Raw genomic sequence first — 20,432 nt, 5'->3', positions numbered from 1 at the left:
AGAAATCTTTCTCTCTTCCACACCCACTCAGTCTGTTCCTATACCAAGCTGAGATTTTTCTTTTATAAAGTACATCGTACTCTGAGGCCTGGGTTTCTGCTACAATAATAGTTTGCATTTCTATGGTGCTTTTCATCCTTGCAGATCCCCAAATGCTTTGGGCTAAACTGCCCCTTACCCGGCCATGTGCGGAAGTAAGGCCTCTTCAGCATGGCCACGTAAGAGCAGCCCTGACTGCAGCCCCAGTGGAGTGAGGGAGAGAGTGGGCCGCTTGCCTGATGCTCCCTCGGTGAGGAAGCAGATGGGCAGTGAGAAGAGCCGTGGCTGGGCATACTACTGACCTGCCAGAGTAGCTGGCCAGGCATACCGCAGGGAGTAAGGTGCTCCCAAAAAGAAATGAAGTAACAAACTTTCCCTCCCCCATACCAGTCACGTAGGGTAAATAGGGAGCAGAGAAGAGGCACAACTATTTCTTGGCATTCATGGCAAAGCTAAACGCTTCCTTTAGTCAGGGATGGGCATGAGCCTAGTGTTTCACTGTAGCCCTTGATAAAATACAAGTTGTAGATGTAGCAGTATTTGCAAACTTCATCGTTTAAATGGCTCTTAGGGGACTGCATCCTTTTTAAAGTATGAATTTAAAAGTTCTAATAGCCATGGGTGTTTTTTCAAAGTGATGCTTGGAGATTTAGCTGTGTGACAATCCCTGAGACTTATCCTGCAGTCCTTGGCTCAGGAGAAAATCTCATGGGATTCAATGGGAACTTTGCCTGATCATTATTTATTATTGCACATTCTAAAGTGCCTGCCACCAGAGTGAGTAGTGCAGAATAAGGGCCATCAACAGGAAATGCACAACTGAATCCTTACATACTGCATAGACATTGTGGTGGTATTGCCCAGTAATAAGACATCTTTACCTGAAATTATCATAGTTGCAAGCCACTGAAATCTTGTGTGGACCCCCAGTTTATGTATGTCACTATTGCTAATACTTATAGCTGTTTCTTGTCAAAGTTTAAAATACGAAATATTCTCCTAACACTGATTTATGCTCAGAAAATGTAGCTGCTAAATCTGTTAGCTAAGCAGGTGGTTCAGCAGTCAGGATAAAGTGTGAATACAAAGGTTGTAGATTGGTTACTTTACTGTATCTCCTTGTTGTTGACAGGTTTCATAGCAATATCGGGAAAAGTTCCACGATAGACCATGCCTGTCCCTCCCCCTCCAGCTCCTCCACCTCCCCCAACTCTTGCACTGGTAAGTTTCAACTTAGAAGTAGTCACATGAAATATAAATGTAAAATATCTTTTGTTACAGTGCACCATGTGGGTCATATTTAAAGGGGCAAATTCTGGACCTTTGTGCACAATTGTATATCTGGGACTCGGGTGAGGGATTCCCTCAGTGGTTGGAGAATGTACTCCTTGCAGGAATACAAGCTGTGCTGCTACTCCTTCCCACTGACTGACTGTCCGCACCTGCTCTGCATCCCCTGCTCCCTCCATACAGGTCGGTTAGTCTAATATACAGTTTCTCAACCTGGAGATCATGGCCATGTTTCAGGAGGTTGTGATCACCTTCTCTATCATTATAGCTACATGGGAGGAGGTTCGTGAGACTTTTTCTCTGTTGTAATATGAGGCCATCCTATGGAGAAGGTTGAGAACCATTAGGCTAATGGATTGTCCTATTTGATGAACCAGTGGCTTTGATCCATCCCTGCCCCACTTCCCCTTTATGCTGCCACTGAAAGCTATGCCACACAAAGGGTGCAGAGGCGTTCTGCTGTCCCCACTTTCTGGGAAACATCCATATTACTGAGCTGGCAAATCAGGAAACCCTTTCAATGATCATTAAATGATCTCAAAACAAATTAGGTTTTGGGATCTTTTCTCAGCTGCAGTTTTGCAAGGAAATGGATCAAAGAAGGGGAGAAACCTAATGCAACAAATTCAGTCTGAATGAGTAACATGTGTTTTCCGTCAATCATGAGAGGCTTTAGAAACATCTGGAAAGATTGGAACTCTTATTTTGTATAACAATACAAAACATTTCCTCTCTTTTTCTAAACTTGTCATTACCCTTTCTGAATGCTGAGATAATGCAAAAGTTACATTCTGAAAAGACAAAGCAGATGCAACTGAGGTTGGGAATCTTAAAACCTTGACTGGAAATCAGAAAGGCCTGTGATTTTTGAAGTGGAGGATCAACATTTTCCAGATAGATTTTAATGAAGAGAAAACAAACAGTAGCCAAATGCTTGATTTCCATCTGAGACATCCAGTGTTTGGATATGATGTACTTCAGTGTGATTTTTTTTTCAAAAACTTCAATTTTTCTGTGCAAGTCAGCAGTGCATATGGTTTGCTCTTGTTCAGTCTCCAAAATAGCAACCTTTTTATTTTCTTCCATCTTTTCAATTATATTTTTAAATTGAGATTTCTAAAAAAGACAGCTCTATTGTGGCTACATATGTATCAAACATGGACTCTGAATGCTGGGTGGAAGAGAGGACTGTTTCAAATTAGACCAGTGATGTGGCAATGGATCCTGAGTGCTGAAACAGAAGTAGATTTTTGGGGACCAGAATCTTTGTTTGCAAGGCTAACTGCATTTAGTGCCACGTTTGCAAGAGGGAGACTGTGACCTGAAACTCATTTTGACTGCTTTGGGGTTAAAAATGGAGGTATCCATTTCACCCCTTATTTCAGCAGGATGATGCAGTTTTATTTCATATCTTTATTTATTGTTTCATTTTGCAGGCAAATACCGAAAAGCCTTCCTTAAACAGGTCTGAACAAGCAGGGCGAAATGCTCTCTTATCTGATATTAGCAAAGGAAAAAGGCTAAAGAAGGCTGTTACTAATGATAGAAGTGCCCCTATCCTAGATAGTAAGTACAATTCTATTTATTTTAATGTATTTAATGAATGATGAGTTAATATGCAAAATTAGAGTAGTTTTTATAATCAGAAGGTGAAGAGATGCAGGATGGTCGAGCAAAATAAATTATTGTAAAATGGTCAAATAATTTGCTATATTCATGTATTAAATCACTTGAGATATCCATTACTGTTTATAAAGTGTGTATATTAATTTGTGTGCTAACTCTGGTAAGTCTATAGCAAAATGTAACTGGCACAACTAAGTGTAATGGTGGAGAATGGGGGAAAAAAGTGTATTGCTTTTGAGTTTTGCAGTACATGTTTATTTTAAAGGCAGACTGCAGTGATTTTTTAAGTACTACTTTAGATGGCTATAGAAAAATATTCTTAATTTCAAAGCCATATATAAAAATATCTACACCCACCACTGATATGAAATGGTCGGCTGTTTTAATAATTACAAAAGGAACTGCATCTTGATGTCAGGACAGGATGATGAGAGCTGCTGGTATACACCCAGGATGGGTGGTAGAAGCAATCTGCATTCCACAGGTACCACTGGCCCTTTGGCTCTGACTAGGTGTCTATATTATATGGATGGAAACACTAAACCAAAGAGAAGATCCAGAAAAATATTTAATTTGCCTAAAAATATCTGGTAAAAGCATGTACTGTTCCCTGAATCTCTGATCTTCCTGTTACAATGCTTGAAAATCTAATCAGTCTGATAACATTTAATATGAAACAATTACATATTTATGTACAGGTTATTTTAAAAATATCTCCTGAATTATTTAATAATGTTCTACTTTTGATCAAGTGAATGGAAATGCTCTTTGAATCCCATTACAGTCTTTCTGTAATGCACTAAAAGTCTCTGCACAACAAGACCAAAAGTATGTGCAGTGTTGGGATAGTGCCCGGGTTGAGGCCTTATTTATGAATTGACTCTAGTATCTCTAAGCAAAATCTTAGTCAAACCTCCGAATCCGAACCTGGGAGGTGTCGCTCTGATGCATGCAGTTGCATCATGCTGAGGTGTCTCCTATAGAGTTACCTAGCTAGACATTTTTGTTCTATGCATGCAGAGGTGCTAACAGGCTACTTCACTTTGAATAAATATGTGCTAACAATATGTGTTAGCATCTCTTCCACCTTGTATTTTGTTGTGATGCTCTGAGTATCTGTCCCAAATCAGAAGAAAAGCTCTGTGTAGCTTGAAAGCTTGTCTCTCTCACCAACAGAAGTTGGTCCAATAAAAGACATTACTTCTTTCCAGTCTGGGGACAGAAATGCTGTGTGGCTCAACCTGCTAGATACTGTTCTGATGCACTGTAGCAACTCAGTTGCATGACGGGCTACCTGTGCTGGAGGAGGCGCTCCATCCAGTTGAGCTGCTGCAGTGCATCAGAACTCCACTTGGCAGATGCAGAGGAGACTGGAAAAGCACCATTCCTAAGATCTCTGGGAAGATAGGAGAGAAACAGGAAAGAGGATCAAGGAAAACAAAAGCCCATCCCTTTAGTAGGTCATGGGGCCATTGTCTGGTGACAGAAGGCATTTCACAGCCAGATCAGCTGATGGGAAGCACATTGACAGGCACTCAATCCAGACTTCCAAGGTGGGGGTGTAGAGAAATACAGCCTCAGCTAGCCCAGCATGTTTTAACCCTGGATTTTAACGGGAAGATGACTGAAGAAAACCAAAGCACTAAAAGGAATAAGATCTCTTAAAAGTGTACCAGAAAAAACAAGCAAAGTAGATCTAGGTCGTATTCAGCAAGATGCCTAATTTTAAGCATGTGTGTATTCCCACTGAAAGCTAGACACATTTCACTACACTGCTGAATTGGAGCTATCATGGCTAGGCAATCAATGGGGATTAAAGGTAGATTAAATAGTAATATTAAAGATGATGGTATCTATTTTCTTGTTTGCATGAGTTAGTAAACTATGAAAGATTAAAGTCTTATAGCATCCGATGAAGTGAGCTGTAGCTCACGAAAGCTTATGCTCAAATACATTTGTTAGCCTCTAAGGTGCCACAAGTACTCCTAGTCGTATAGCAGGAACTCTCCCGAGATTTACACCCTAAGCAAGTCAGAGCTGAATTTGGCCCAGTGTGCCTAACAAAGGGGAATGGTGCAATTGAGCATTTCTCCATAATGCATCTTTTCTCTTTAAGGGAGAAACTACTGAATAGTGTGTCTTATTCACAGACCTGAAAACCCTTTACAAAAGATGGGAAATACCATTCTCTCCTTTTTTTAAAAAAAAATGTAGAAACTGAGGTGCAGAGAAATGACTTGCTCAGGTTCACATGGTATCAGTGACAGAGTAGGGAACAGAACCTCTCCTGATTCCCCATCTTGTGCCCTGCTCATTGCATCATGCTGCTCTAAAGTAGTCCCTTGCCTTTATTTAGCACCAGGAAAATACTTTCATGTGCATTCCAGTTACTGTGTCAGTATTTGTCATGGTCAGAGTAGAGAGAAGCATTTTTATATTATGACCTGTTCTGCCTGTTAGAAAAACAAGCTAAAATCCATTCCTAGGCCTTCCCAAAACTATCTAAAAACAAATCACTGATCCCTTGAGGGGCTTTGTTCAATATGTATTTGTGGCAGCAACCCCATTGGTGACTGAGGTTTGTGCACATTCCAAGCCTCCAAACTGGACCAGAAAGGACAGGTCTTCCATCTATAACCAAGCCTATAAATCTGGGGAAGGTAGAGAAGGATTAGGGACCAACAGCGAGGGGAAAAATGGAAGCCCAACATGAAAGTGTGGCTGAATACCACGTGGAATTCTCAACACCCCAACCTGTTCTAGTCCCAACTTCTGCTTTGTGCCTGCTTCATAATCCTGTAGTCCAAGGAGCTACAAGGATAAGGAGGCGCTATGAAAAATACTGGCTGTGTTTTAAAATTTCTGATTTTTGTTTCAACAGAACCCAAAGGATCTGGTGGTGGTGGCAGCAGTGGTGGAGGAAGTGGTGGAGGAGGTGGTGGTGGCAACTATGGCGGAGGTGGACCACCTGGCTTAGGAGGCCTGTTTCAGTCAGGAATGCCAAAGCTCAGATCTGCAGCAAATCGAGATACAGGTAAGGAGGATTTCCCAGATCTGTGAATTCAGTCAAGAATATTAAAAGCTTTCTAAATGATAAATTTACATAAACATTCATACAAGAGTAATAAAATAATGCAAGAGTTCTTTGGCTTAGGGAATACCTCCATACATATATAAACAAAATACAACTAAAATATCATTAAGGGGTTAACTTTAAACTCTCGCAGACAGTAAACTCTGAGGAAAACCGGCATTCATTCTTGTGCTTCAGTATTTTGGTCTCTATAGCGGATATGGTCATCCATTGAGTAACTAGGTACAAGGAAGGGAGTTAAAAAAAACACAGTTTCAGACTTAAATTTGGCTTTGTGTTTCTTTCTTAGTGCTATGTTTTATAGGGATATTTGTGGGGGAGAAGTTAAATTCCTTCCTTCCTTCCTCCCACTCCTGAAGGTATTACTGAGAAATAAAAATCTTGGGGATTGAGACCTCACCTGTGGTGTACAGTAATAAGAGCCAGATCCAGTCCAGTGCACCCTCAAAGTGTAGCATCCAGAGGATCCCAAGCTAGAACTCCCTTAAGCCCTAGGAAAACTGACCTCCTCTTAAACTGGAGAGCCCATTTAACCCCACAGGGGCATAATTTACCTGTTAAGGTATGTGTCAAACATCTTAGTTGGCTTCTATGCAAGCTGTCAGCAGCAGCATGCATTAGCTGGATATACACACTTTTTTGTGTTGCACAGGTTTTCAAAGGAGCTGCCCCATGGAACAAAGCAGATTCTGCGGCAGGGAAGATTTATAAAATCAGGGATTTGCCACTTGTTGAGGAAGGTTGGGCCTTAGTGATTATTGACATGAGAGGATGTAATGGCTCCACCTAAATGTTACTAAAAGCATACTTAAGATGCTATTAATGGCCTATGCTCATTATAGATCTAACTTAATATTTCAGCACATGTTGACACAAACACAGACTTTCAGAGGTGGTTTTATCTATGTTAGCCTGTGCTGGGAACTCTTCTTAATCCAAAGGTTCCCGGCATAATAGGCCAGTGTTTCTTCAATTGCAAAACTGCCTCTTCCAGAGAAACACAAGCTAATCCATAAAAAATAGATATTGGAAGAGGGGAGAAATAGAGTTTTTTTTCTGGATTACTTTCAAGTCCTCTTCCTTTTGATGAATTCTAGTGATAAAATATTGATTGAAAGTTAAGACGCTTCTGCTCACATGTTGAAAACCCTAAATCATTGTTCTTCACAGTTTTTCCAAGAAGAGTTTCTTCCCTCTATGCTGTTAATGTTTGCATCAGGGAAGCCTGAAAATAAATCATTATATCATTAGCAATGGTCCATAATAGCTCTAGTCCAGTGGTTCTCAACCAGGGGTATGTGTACCACTGGAGGTATGCAGAGGTCTTCCAGGGGGTACATCAACTCATCTAGATTTTTGCCTAGTTTTACAACAGGCTACATAAAAAGCACTAGTGAAGTCAATACAAACTAAAATTTCATACAGATAATGACTTGTTTATACTGCGCTGCTTACTTACATTTCAGTGTATAGTATAATATTTATATTCCAGTTGATTTATTTTATAATTATATGGTAAAAAAAGAGAAAGTAAGCAATTTTTCAGTAATAGTGTGCTGTGACACTTTTTTGAATTTTTGTCTGATTTTGTAAGCAAGTAGTTTTTAAGCGAGATGCAGCTTGGGGGTACGCAAGACAAATCAGACTCCTGAAAGGGGTACAGTCATTTGGAAAGGATTAGAGCCTCTGCTCTAGTCTATCATAAGTATCCTTTGTATGCCATCCTGCTGTGATAGAACATAATGACTACATTGGAGCTGTTGCTACAAATGCTTTTAAATTACTTATTGAGTAGTCTTATGGGGACAAACCCAGTAGCGTGGCTGGCGGGGAGCGGGGCAGTGGCCGCTCCCCCACCGAGCAGAAGTGGCTTCTTTTTAATTCTTTGGCACCTTTGAAATTTTTACTCACCCGGCAGCGCTTCGGGTCTTTGGCAGCGGGTCGGGGGAGCGGAGGTAAAAAAAAAAAAAAAAAAGGCACCACCCCCTGATACTCACCCGGTGGCGCTCCGGGTCTTCAGCAGGATTTCGGCATCGGGTCCTTCACTCGCTTCGGCAGCATTGCGGTGGCGGGGGGGGTCCTTCAGTGCCGAAGACTGGAGCGAGTGAAGGACCCGACGCCAAAGTGCTCCTGAAGACCCGGAGCGCCGCCGGGTGAGTACCAGGGGGTGGTGCCTTTTTTTATCTCCGCTCCCCCTGTTTTTCCAATGGCTACACCACTGGACAAATCCTGAAGACTTCAGTCAGTCCTTACAACCAGTGCAAAACTCCCAGTGCATTCAAGTAACGACTTGAAAGTTTTGCCCATTCTCACTGTGTTTTACCTTCTCTTGCCTATTGCCCAGCCCTTTACCCTGATGTGAGTAGTATTTACTTCTCTGTTTCCAGATTCTGGAGGAAACAGACCTCCCATGCTGCCACCAGGAGGAAGAACAACATCTGCCAAACCTTTTTCACTTCCAGGTGCCGTTGGGAGATTTCCAGGGCCTTCTTTGGGGCAAAGAAATACTGCTCCCGAACCACAGAGAAACCGAATGCCACCTCCGAGACCTGATTTTGGTTCCAAACCAGATACAGGACCTCCTCCAGTGCCAAATACTCCAAGACCCATTCCATCAGGTTTACACAACAGAGTATCCCCTCCTGTGCCAAGAGTAAACAGGCAAACCAACGCGGGGCCTATCCCTCCATCTTTCCCAGGAAACAGAAATACAGGATTCGGAGGATCTATTCGCCAGTCGACTGCAAGTTCCTCGCCTTCTTTCTCTAACAGACCTCCCCTTCCTCCTGCGCCTGGCAAGTCAACAGATGACAAGCCACCACCGCCACCTCCTCCAACAGGAAACAGGGCACCCATCAGCCGGGAACCTTCATTTCCACCTCCACCGCCTCAAAACAATAAACCTCCCATTCCTTCCACGCCTCGGCCATCCACTGTCTCACAGGCTCCACCCCTGCCTCCAGGCAGGCCAGGCCCACCTCCAATTCCACCCATTTCCAGTGGAAATGATGACATGCCACGTCTTCCACAAAGGAATCTCTCTCTAGGTTCTCTTGCTCCTCCCAGCTTGCCTGGGACGGGTCGATCCGTCCCTCTTCCTCCCGCTCCAAATGAGCGGCCTCCTCCTCCAGTAAGAGATCCACCTAGCAGATCAGGTATGGCAGTGTGCATGTTTTCAGCTCTCCAGACCACCCTTGTAATAACTAAACTAATTGTTATCCGCGTGGTTTCAGTGACGTAGAATTAACCTCCAATACCAATTTCCTTCATGCTTTTCTGAATGTAATATGAGCTGTAGCTTTAAACTGATTGACATGCTTTGCTGTTATTTGCCATATAAATTGAAGCTATAGACTAAAATGCCAATCAGTTTTAAAAATTGAAGTCCTCCTTTCACTGAAAGAGTGTGATTGACTGGTTTAATCAGTTACATCTTTAAAAATCACTATTCAGACTTGAATTAACTACCATGACCTGAGTTTGATTTGCAAGTTATTTTTGCAGAAACATGGGTCATGTAGTTGCCACTTTGTGTAATACTACCTTTCTTCAGTTGGGCTGATTACAAGCACCATGCCACTCAAGTCATTTTTAGTAGTAGTAATTATGCTGTAGTATTTACACATTCATTATTATTATCATAGTTAATAGCAACTACAAACAGTATGTTTGATCATTATATTCTTTGGTGCAACAAACTTGTTTTATCTGTGGGTCCAATTAGATGAGTAATTTTTACTCCCGGGAGTAATACAATTTGTCAGTGGCAATGTTCACAAGTAAAGGTTTGCAGAAATAGGCCCTGTGCATGTTAAACATCATGTACACTTATGGTATTATTTAAGTTATTTTAACAAGATGTATACAACAGTCGTTAGCATAACAAGTGTCATTATATTTGAGTCAACTTTGTCATTTATCATATGCAGATTTCTAACGAGACAGAAAATAATATTGTTTCCATGGTGATATTTCATAATATACTTTGACCTGTGTCTTTTATTACTAATGTTCAGGAAGATAGATTATACCCTTATTGTTAATAACAATCTTCTTGATAATATAGTAAATAGAAAGGGACCTTGTGTTTGCTTCTTAATCCATATCCTTCCAATATTTACGCTGTTTTTAGTTGGAATAATTTCTCTCATTATCTTAAAGTTACTAAAATGAATAAACTCTCACTACTGGAGCACCATTCCAGGATTGCAAGCTGTAGTAGCAAGTAAATGTAAACCACAAAGTACATAGGATTTCTTCTGACACATTTTTGCTTTTGGATAGTGGCACAATATCTGCTGATTTATTTTTAATAAATGTATCTGTAATACAACTTTAATAGATGTTACTAGATTTCTTTGAGCTGAGGGAATACTTGTAATAAAAAAATGATTTAATCAACACAATTTAATTCTAATTGCCTCACATAATGTGCGATATATTTCGCATTGGTTCTAGGCATATTACCGCTACAGTTGTTCAAATATACTGACATTTGCTGACAATACAAAATTATTCAGGATAGTTCAGTCCAAAACTGTCTATGAAGAGCTACAAAGGGATCTCACAAAACTGGTGACTGAGCAATAAAGGGTAGATGAAACCCAATATTGATAAGTGAAAAGTGATGCACATTGGAAAAAAGTAATCTCAACTATACATATATAATGGTAGATTCTAAATTAGCTGTTTTCATCCAAGAAAGAGATTTTGGCATCCCCATAGATTGTCAAAAAGGCTAACAGAATGTTAGTTGCTATTAGGAAGGAGATAGAAAATATGACAGAAAAATATTATACTACTACTATATAAAGCCATCGTGCGCCCACACCTTCAATACAGTGTCCTGTTCTGGTTGCCCTATCTCAAAAAGAATACAGTAAAACTAGAAAAGGTTCAGGGAAGGGCAACAAAGATGATCCAGGGTATGGAATGGCTTCCATATGAGGAGAGACTAAAAAGATTAGGGCTGTTCAGCTTAGAAAAGGAATGACTAAGGGGAGATACGATAGAGGTTTATAAAATCATGAACGGTGTGGAAAAAGTGAACAGAGAAGTGTGTTTTACCCTTTCCCACAATACAAATATCAGGCATCACCCGACTGAAATTAATGGTCCGTTGGTTTAAGGAAGTACTTTTTCACATAATGCATAATTAACCTGTGAAACTCATTGCCATGGAATGTTGTGATGGCCAAATGTATAATGTATAATTCCTGGATTTGAAAAAACTAGGTAAGTTTATGGAGAATAAGTCCATCAATGGCTATTAGCCAAGATGATCAGGGTGACCCTAAACCTCTGATTGTCAGAAGCCAGGAGTGGAAGCCAGGAGTTGGTCACGCCAAAATTGCCCTGTTCAGTACACTCTCCCTGAAGCTGTGGTACTGGCCATGATTGGAGGCAGGATCTGGGGCTAGATGGACTATTGGTCTGGCCAGGTATGGCCGCTCTTACGTTCTTTTGGTTCAGTGAGCTCTTACACCACTTCCCATCCCTTTACCTTAAAAGAAGGTGTGGCTGAAGAAAATGGGATATGGCCAGGACCCTCTGTGCTGCCCTGATGCTCCATTGTGGTTTCAGCTGTTTGTGACCATTCGCAGCCAGCATAAGTTAGAGTAGTTTTAGGGCTGCATTAACGTGGAACGAAGAGACTAGCCCTGCACAGAGGCTATATGAGGCAATGGGAGTGGAAAGGTGACATTTAAGCCTCCTTTCTGTATAAACATGCCCCTTGAACCTGCACTCTTTGCACATCAGCCACACCAAGGGGAGGGTGAATCAGGAAAGAGATGTCAAACACTGCATTACTATTATCGCTCCCTCTGGCTGAAGGAGGCAGACAGCTCTCCCCATTTCTTTTGGATCCCATCAAAGCTCGTGTCCTATCTGACACCCTTCAGAGCGATGCAAGACAATAATGCTTAGAGCTGATAGAATAGTGGTAGGTTTTATGACACAATAGATTACTGATTTGTTTCTTTGTCTTGATTCAGGACCCCTTCCACCTCCTCCTCCTCCTGTAAACAGAAATGGCAGCATTTCACGGGCATTGCCTGCTACTCCACAGCTGCCTTCCAGGGCAGGATTAGAAAACCAGAGAGGTGGACCAAGGCCTCCACTTCCTCCTGACAGACCTGGTTCCGGAGCTCCTCCACCACCACCTCCTGCACCATCATCAGCAATCAGAAATGGCTTCCAGGACTCATCATGTGAAGGTGAGCTGGGTTTTCAGACATACTCACTGTATCACTCTCTCCTCACTCAGAAGTTTTGCTTAAGTAAAGCTATCAGTGTTTGGCCCCACAAACGTTAAATGAGATACTTCACAGATGCTTTGGGTCTGATTCCTAGCTCTCACTAGTTTTACACCAGCGTTATTCCTGACTGACCCAGGTGTAACTTGGGCCTAAAAAGGCCTGCCATATGGAGTTATCTAAATATTTTAATGCAGAGAATAGAAGTGCAAAGTTAACAGTACTGACATGAACATACTAGCATGCCAGTGGGACTTCAGCAAGAACTGGACCTCAGAAATTACCATTCAAGGGTAACCTAAAAAGAGGAAATGGCTGTGTGCCATTCTTTGCTGCTTTATGCTGTATAAAGGCCTGAAGGATTTTTTTTTCAATATTAAAAATTCAGGTCTCCTCTGCCCTGAAACCCTTGGGATGATTGAAGTAGTGGGATTATGACATTACAGGAGACAAAGTAAAAGTGGTAGAGAAGGAAAGGGATCTTTAATCAAACTGTTTAAAACTTTGAGTTTTTCCATTTTGGCCACTAAACAGTGGGGATAAAGGATATATATGTGCATTAAAGATGAATTAGTCCTTTCCTTTCAATTAAGGCATGAGCTGACAATATACATTTGAGTCTCCCAACAAAATCAGGAAAGACCAGACTTGACATTCCTGATATTTCTGAGGTAAAAAGCAAGCAGAAAATAAAACTATAAAATAATCCTTCTGAGCTTTCTTGATGTATCATAAGAGGCAAAACTGAATGGAACCATTTTTTTTTTTTTGTGCAAATCGCCTTTACGGGACAGAACCTACATAGTTCCTGTACAAGCAGAACTCTAATTGAAATCAGGGTGAGGTTTGCTTGCCTCAGGAATGCAAATCTGGGCCCCAAAATAATCAATCCTGTGGTCAATTATTGGTGAAGTTCTCAGGTCGTAGCTGGATGACATTATACAAAAACCTACATTACAAGAGTGTTACGATTGCAAAGTGCTGGAAATGACAAAAAACAAAATTGCCTGTGTGCCCTTATTCTGCCCCTTGAGCATCTGCATTCAGATACAGGACAGTGTAATATGAGCACGGGCTATTTTTCCCAGGATTTTGATTTGCTATTAATATGTCATTGGAATCCGACCCCTCTTTTGTTGTACAGGGAAACGTGGGTCTCTAGTGGTTGAAGAAATACTGATACCTTTAGCTTTATCTTCACACTTTTTACAAAAGATGCACATTTCTCCTTGGTTATGCATTTTCTCACAGGTCTGCTAATTTTTCTTTTTTCTTTGAACATTGAATTTTATTGGATTCTATAAAAAGAAAAGGAGTACTTGTGGCACCTTAGAGACTAACAAATTTATTAGAGCATAAGCTTTCGTGAGCTACAGCTCACTTCATCGGATGCATTTCAATGCATCCGATGAAGTGAGCTGTAGCTCACGAAAGCTTATGCTCTAATAAATTTGTTAGTCTCTAAGGTGCCACAAGTACTCCTTTTCTTTTTGCGAATACAGACTAACACGGCTGCTACTCTGAAACATTGGATTCTATAGTGGTTCTAGTTGTTTGGATGCTTTGTACATCAATGAGGTCTACATACCTGTAATGCAAATTCAGCTACACATACACTGAATCCTACTACACATTTCTATCGTAGGTGGTAAGATTAATTTAATATAGAATATGTAGGGCCAAATTTATTTTATACCTAAGTGGGTGCAATATTGATGTCACCAGCAGGTGATCTAGAATCAGGAAACCACATAGAGTAAGATCCTCCCACCAACTTCAGGCCCTTTACACTGCGTACAAGAGCCAGAGTGATGTGAAGAGACTCTCTAAAAGCTTCATAGCTGACTATGGGAGGATCCCACAGCACAGGCACTGTGAAAAGACAGTCATAAGGCTGCCCTTCAAGGACTACCCCTTACAAGCTATAGCATGGGGCTCATGCCCGGGTGGGGCAAAGGGCAGAAGGGGCCCCAGTACACAGCACTGTAGAGATTCAAGGCAGTGCTATGGCTTTACAATGCTCCATAAAAAACAAACTAAGAAAAATAATCCAAACAGGAGTCCGCTGAAGTCCACAGGAATCCTAATACTGTGACTCAGAATGTTATATGCAGACTCAGTATGTTCCACCCACCTTACGTTCTGTGCAGAAGAACATAGCCGTCAGGGCTGGGATTAGATGCCCCAACCAAGGGGACGGTGGCTTCAAGCCTTTGCATAGATAGGCCTCCAAGGGCTGCCTAAGCTAAGTTATGGTATTTTCCCCTGGGCTGCCCTACAAGGCAGGTGCAATGACATAAATGATCAATGAATGATGAACTGAATTCAGACTAATTTGGGCCATCTTTTTGTTCTGTTTGTATAGCATCTAGCACAATGGGGTTCTGGTCTATGACTTGGGCTTCTAGGAGGTACTGCAATACAGAATGTGTACTAATATCAATACTATGCAACTCTTCTATTAAGGATTGTTACTTTTTAAATTTTCCTGTAACGGTTTATTTTTCCCCAGATGAGTGGGAAAGCAGATTTTCCTTCCATCCGATATCTGATCTGCCACCTCCAGAGCCATATGTACCAATGAACAAAAGTTACCCCAGTAAACTAGCAAGGAATGAAAGCAGAGGTAAGTTGTTTCTTTGTTGGGTTTTTAATATTTTTTTTTCGCCAAATATTGTTAATTTTGAAAGATAATAGTCAGGCCTTCAGATGGCCTAGTGATGGATCTGGTGAAAGAACCTATTAGTGGAGGATAGGTATATTTATAACTGGGAACAATTTGCATCTGTATGTATCTCCTTTTCCTTAGTAGACTGAGTTTACTAATTTCTCTACTAATTACCATTACCCCTTTTCTGTTAGCTATTGGCTACACACACCATCCAACCTAAAAACTCATAATTCTGCCTTCAGAAATGCAAAAACAACTCCCATTCGGATTGTAAAGGTGTTGAAGGGCAGAATAGGGCCTAATAGATCTACCAATATTTTTGTTGTTGTTGACTTGAAGAAATTTAATGGTTGAGTTCTTATGTATACAAATAGTGTAGGTGTTCCCTGTGCAAGTCCCTCTTCTGTTGTTAATAGACTCTATAGACACGAAAATATGTAAAATGTCTTTGGGGAAAAAAATGAGAGAAACCAACATCCTCTTAATAATTTAAGATTTATAAGTCTAAAGCCTGATCTCGCACCCTGTCCATGCAGGAAACACTGAAAGATTGTTTGCAGGATCAAGTCCTATAAAACTTGCTACTTTTTTTTTTAAGTGGGGAGAGGGCCTGGGAACTGTATACCCTTCTCAAATTTAATTTGCTTAGTTTTTGGATGAAAATTTTCTTGCGGAGAAATGGTGCTTTGAGATTTTATCACACTTAAACTGTAGAACTTCAGTGTTTTTATTAAAAAGAAAAGGAGTACTTGAGGCACCTTAGAGACTAACAAATTTATTTGAGCATAAGCTTTCATGAGCTACAGTTCACTTCATCATGAATGCATTCCGATGAAGTGAGCTGTAGCTCACGAAAGCTTATGCTCAAATAAATTTGTTAGTCTCTAAGGTGCCACAAGTACTCCTTTTTTTTTTGTGAATACAGACTAACATGGCTGCTACTCTGAAACCAATGTTTTTATTACAATTTGCATTTGTTTTAAAGTCACAGTAAAAATTAATGCCCTTGTAGAAGTGATGACTCTTATTAATGCTAACAAGAGTTATAGATGTGTCTCAAGAGGAGGAAAGAGCCTAAAGGCAGAAAAAACGCATGCTTTCCAGGTATTTGTGGCATTAAATGTATACTTAATAGGAATTATGCTGTGCATCATTTATATTTTTTATCTTGGTAAATAAATCATCCAATAAACTACACAAAACTGCTCATAAAATGGATAATACAGGTACTTAAAATGTGTAGTTCTTCACATATCGTTTCATGAGGAGCTTGGGCATGCGTTTCTGTGTAAAAGAAATACATCATGATGAACACATCAGCCATCTTTTTCTGTCGTTTCTAGATGGCTCTGGCCGAAGGGAAAGAGGTGTCCCACCGCTCCCGCCTATACCGAGGTGAAGTGGGTTTCCAGCCCTTCTCAGAGTGACTGCTGTTTTGAAGTGTCTCTTGAATTACTTCTCACGCCCATGTCATTGGAAAGTTGCCTCTTCTGCTTTATTTCCACTTTTGGCTTGTGATTAGGGGGAATTTGAGTATCTGTTAGAGAAGTAAGATACAGTTTATGAACTGTAGTTGCTTAAAACTGTAGATTTTACTTGCTTATATAGCAGGCTGTCATGAAAGGCATTTTGGGGACTATATATAACAATATATATATTCTTACTGGGTCCAGTCCTGTTCCCATTGATCTTGGTGGGAGTTTTGCCATTGAATTCAACAAGAATGGGCGAAAGCCCATTGACTAGTTTTGGGTGAAGTAGTTGTAACATTACAACTACAAATTCCAATAATTTACTGCTGTCTGTCTGGAAACTAGTCAGATGGGGACAGCACACAGATGAAATTCCCTTGGATCTTTTTTTGCATGCTTCCGTGCCCTATCCCGCTTCTGCATGCTACTGCCCAACTTTTATGTGAGTCTGCAAGTTAATAGTTCAATGCAAATTCTTTTGACCATAGTTTAGCCTGTCGGAAGCGTGTGTTTATGCTACAGATTGCCTTCCCTGAGGGTGACAACTAAATGGCATAATTTTCTGACACCCCATGAGCACTGGGCTCCAGCAAAGGCTATCTCCTTCCATCACTCCAGGGAAAGGTTGCCATGACATGAAGGAGCATCCTCAAAAGAAGAGAGAAAATTGGGAATTCAGCAGTGTAATAGTGTCCTGTATGGCCCTGATGACTTGTTTTGTAATAGTTTTATGTTGTTAATCTCTACTTGTCCTTTCCATTTGAATGTGGATCATGCCGCAGTTATCCATGCCCTCAAAATTGGATTACGGTAATGCTCTTTATGTCGGACTACACCTGAAGGCTACTCAAACTATGACTAGTACAAAATGCAGCAGCCCCCTTAATTATATGCTCCTTCTGTGAAGCCTGCTAACACCTATGCGCCACAGATTGCATTGGCTTCCCATTTGGTTCTGGGTATAATTCAAGATGTTTTTGACTAATGAAGCTCTGTGTGGTTTAGCTGTTCAAGAAAGTGCTTCTCCCTTGTGTTACATGGCAATTGAGATCAACTGAGTGCTTGAATGAATGGCTCTCACTTTTAAATAAGAGGAATCTGGTGGAAGGGCATTTTTTAGTGAAAGCCATAAACTCTGGAACTTTCTGTCCATGCTGGTTCAACAGGGGTGGAGTATATTGACCTTCTGAGCTTGCTCTATGGCCTACCTGGGTCCAAACTTTTGTTTGAGAGGGTATCAGGAGGGACCTGAAGGAAATTTCCTTATTAGGAGAAAGCAAACCTTTTTTAGGCATTGTGATGATTAATGAAATTGCAGAACTGTTTTTAAATATTGTACGTGAGCAAAGAGTGTTTGTTTAGTTCATTTTATAAACTGATATCAACAAATGGAAAAAGACATTGGAAATCATAGGAGGACTTTGATTCTGGATTTGAGCATGGCTGATGAATGTATTTCTGTCAGCTGGACTTCTGAAAGTTAGCTTTGAAGAATGACTATCCGTCACCTCCCCACCAATCTCTGACTCTCTGTGTGCTCATTGGAGTCCCCAGGAAGTCCTCACTGATGGACATGTTTCATACTGTGTTGCTCATTAAATCAGAGGAAGAAGCCATGCAGTTTAGAAATATATTGGGATAAATGCCTCCCCCAACCCAGCAGTGGAAAACATGATTCCTGATTCAGCTCTGCGGGTTTTGTTACAGTATGATACTTTTGAGCCCAGCACTTGAACATCTGCACGGGGTTGGGTTGGCAGAAGAGACTCTTCAAAATGAACATTGAACCCTAGGGAAACATGTCCAGTAGGACCTTCTCCATTATGTGACTATGCAGTGGCAGATCCCATCCTGTCTTACAGTCTGTGCAATCCCGTTGACAACAGGGTAGGATTTGAACATGATAAATATAGCTTTGCCTTTCCAGTATGTTTGTTTACAAAGTCACGTTTGGATTTTTTTTACCTATGATAGTATTTGATAAAATACGTATTTTTACATTTTGATATCTCTGGGCCTAATTCTGAGATGTGTTCCACAGACCTGATCCTACATCGAAATCCACTCAGCAGCGCACCCATACGCACACGCGCGCATGCACGCACACACACACACACACACACACACACACAGCTGCAGGATCAGAGCCATGTGAGCTTCTTGCACAGATTTCAGAAGAAGCTCCCCCTGTGAAATGTATCTTTGGATCAAGCCCATGTGATCAGTAAATATACTAACATCACTTGTAAGAATGGCACTTAAAAAAACCAAAAAACATACAGGCTATGAATATTGAAAGTCTGTGTGTGGCCCACTATTGTGTGAGTCTAAAGTCCAAAGAAGATTTAAAACACCTAGTGATATTTATAGGATAAATGATTGTATTCATGCTGTTTAAACCAAAGCACTTATGGCTTTGAGGAATGACATCATGGACTTAATACAATATTTTAATGCATCACCCTGCCAAAGTCTTAATAAAATATGAATAGTTATGGAGTGTAGCAACTGAGAGCAACTCCAGATGTTATATATTTTTGTAACTTATCTGCATATAGCAAAACAGTTTTACTTCGGCTGTGTCAATGAAAATGCTGTATTTCATTCCTGTAGCTGACTGCACCATCCAAAATACTCCACAATTCACTTCCTGAGCAGAATTTCTCTAATAATAATAACCAAAGCCATAACAAATTAGCCTAAGTCTAATTTTAAACTGTGATGTGGGCTTCAGTGAGGGAAGCAAAGAAATCTAATCTGTTTGGAACTGTCTGATTCTTAGCACTTTCTTTCGAGTAGAAATTTTTTCAATATGTATACGCTAAGCATCCATAAAACACCTTTGAAAAATGAAAGTAGTCATTTTTCCCTCAGATACTATTAAATGTATATTATTTGATTGTAAAATTCACCAAATATATTCAAAAAACAGTGCATCATTTTAACATTCAGTATATCATTTTGTATACAAGTAGATAGTTACCATAAGATCAGTATTACAGTATTTATTTCACTATGTATAATGTTTAAAAAAGATAAGCATGAAACAAAACTGGTTAATCCAAGGGTGTCTTACTATATTTTAACAAACTTTTGATATCAAAATAGCAATTACTGCCTTTTTATAAAAATTTTAGATGTTATGCTTTGATGTCTAATGTAAAATACAAAACAGTGCTTATAGAGTGATAATACGTTTGAGCTAAGTGTTTGCATTTGTAACATGCTTGATCCACTAATTTCAAAGGGAGTGAAATGTTTGAAAAGACTGCTGGATCAGGCCTTTAATTGGGGTATGAATGGAAGTTTGCTTAATTCCAAATCAATTTCTGGTGTTAATGCATTTGGAAATTAAGCGCATTTACCCCACATGTTTACAGTCATTGGACCAATGTATCTCTTCTGTTATACCTGTACGATCCAATTAACTTCAGTGGGGCTGTGCAAGTGTATTAGAGGACCACTGACTGACTGACTGTGTTTAGATTTTAGTATGTTTATTTTGGTGGCATGGCATTTTAAACATGCACTCCTTAAACTATCTTTGTCATCACCTGAGACTCAAATTGTGATAAAGATGACCACTGAAACTCATTTCTATGCAAATCAACCAGATAAATAAAATCAGAGCTTTCTGTGTGAGATGGCCATTTTTATTCATATTTTCTATTCAGTATTTTTTGATGAAGACCACATGCTATATATCTGTTGGAGTAACTTTCTTGATACTTTATGACTTTATTCTAGCCACTCTGTTTAGGGATAAGAATTGTTACAGGAAACGAAATATGTGACGCAGGAATCAGGAATTTTTGGAAATGAACTAAATAGCCTTGCATTAGCTTTCTTTGGAAACTGTGATTCCCAGCACTAAAAGGTTCAGAAGAACAGCATCTTCTGGGATGGAACTACAAGATACATTTCTTACAGTGTAAAAAATTAGACTGCTTCTGTTCACAGGAATAACTGTTTTACATGTCTGT

The 20,432-nt window shown here is 40.2% G+C and overlaps 1 protein-coding gene across 11 annotated transcripts in view; it reads left to right on the top strand.

Annotated features, from left to right (window-relative positions):
- Positions 1–20,091, top strand: part of WIPF1 (WAS/WASL interacting protein family member 1) — an 82,875-nt gene extending 62,784 nt beyond the window's left edge. For 9 of the 11 annotated variants that reach the window (XM_043505311.1, XM_038421324.2, XM_043505307.1 and 6 more), the window contains 7 exons: positions 1,172–1,260; positions 2,766–2,895; positions 5,837–5,989; positions 8,437–9,204; positions 12,046–12,267; positions 14,819–14,932; positions 16,321–20,091. In XM_043505311.1, coding sequence (XP_043361246.1) covers positions 1,210–1,260; positions 2,766–2,895; positions 5,837–5,989; positions 8,437–9,204; positions 12,046–12,267; positions 14,819–14,932; positions 16,321–16,376 — 1,494 coding nt within the window. In that variant the 5' untranslated portion in view covers positions 1,172–1,209 and the 3' untranslated portion in view covers positions 16,377–20,091. Of the gene's footprint in view, positions 1–149; positions 219–1,167; positions 1,261–2,765; positions 2,896–5,836; positions 5,990–8,436; positions 9,205–12,045; positions 12,268–14,818; positions 14,933–16,320 lie in introns of those variants that run through there. The other 2 variants (XM_043505312.1, XM_043505313.1) reach the window with 2 other exon arrangements.
- The last annotated feature ends 341 nt before the right edge of the window (positions 20,092–20,432 follow it).

The sequence above is a fragment of the Dermochelys coriacea genome, chromosome 11, assembly GCF_009764565.3.
Source record: "Dermochelys coriacea isolate rDerCor1 chromosome 11, rDerCor1.pri.v4, whole genome shotgun sequence".
In the NCBI taxonomy this organism is placed as follows: domain Eukaryota; kingdom Metazoa; phylum Chordata; order Testudines; family Dermochelyidae; genus Dermochelys; species Dermochelys coriacea.
The sequence above is the reverse complement of the archived record's forward strand: the minus strand, read 5'-3'. Positions and strand labels throughout refer to the sequence as shown.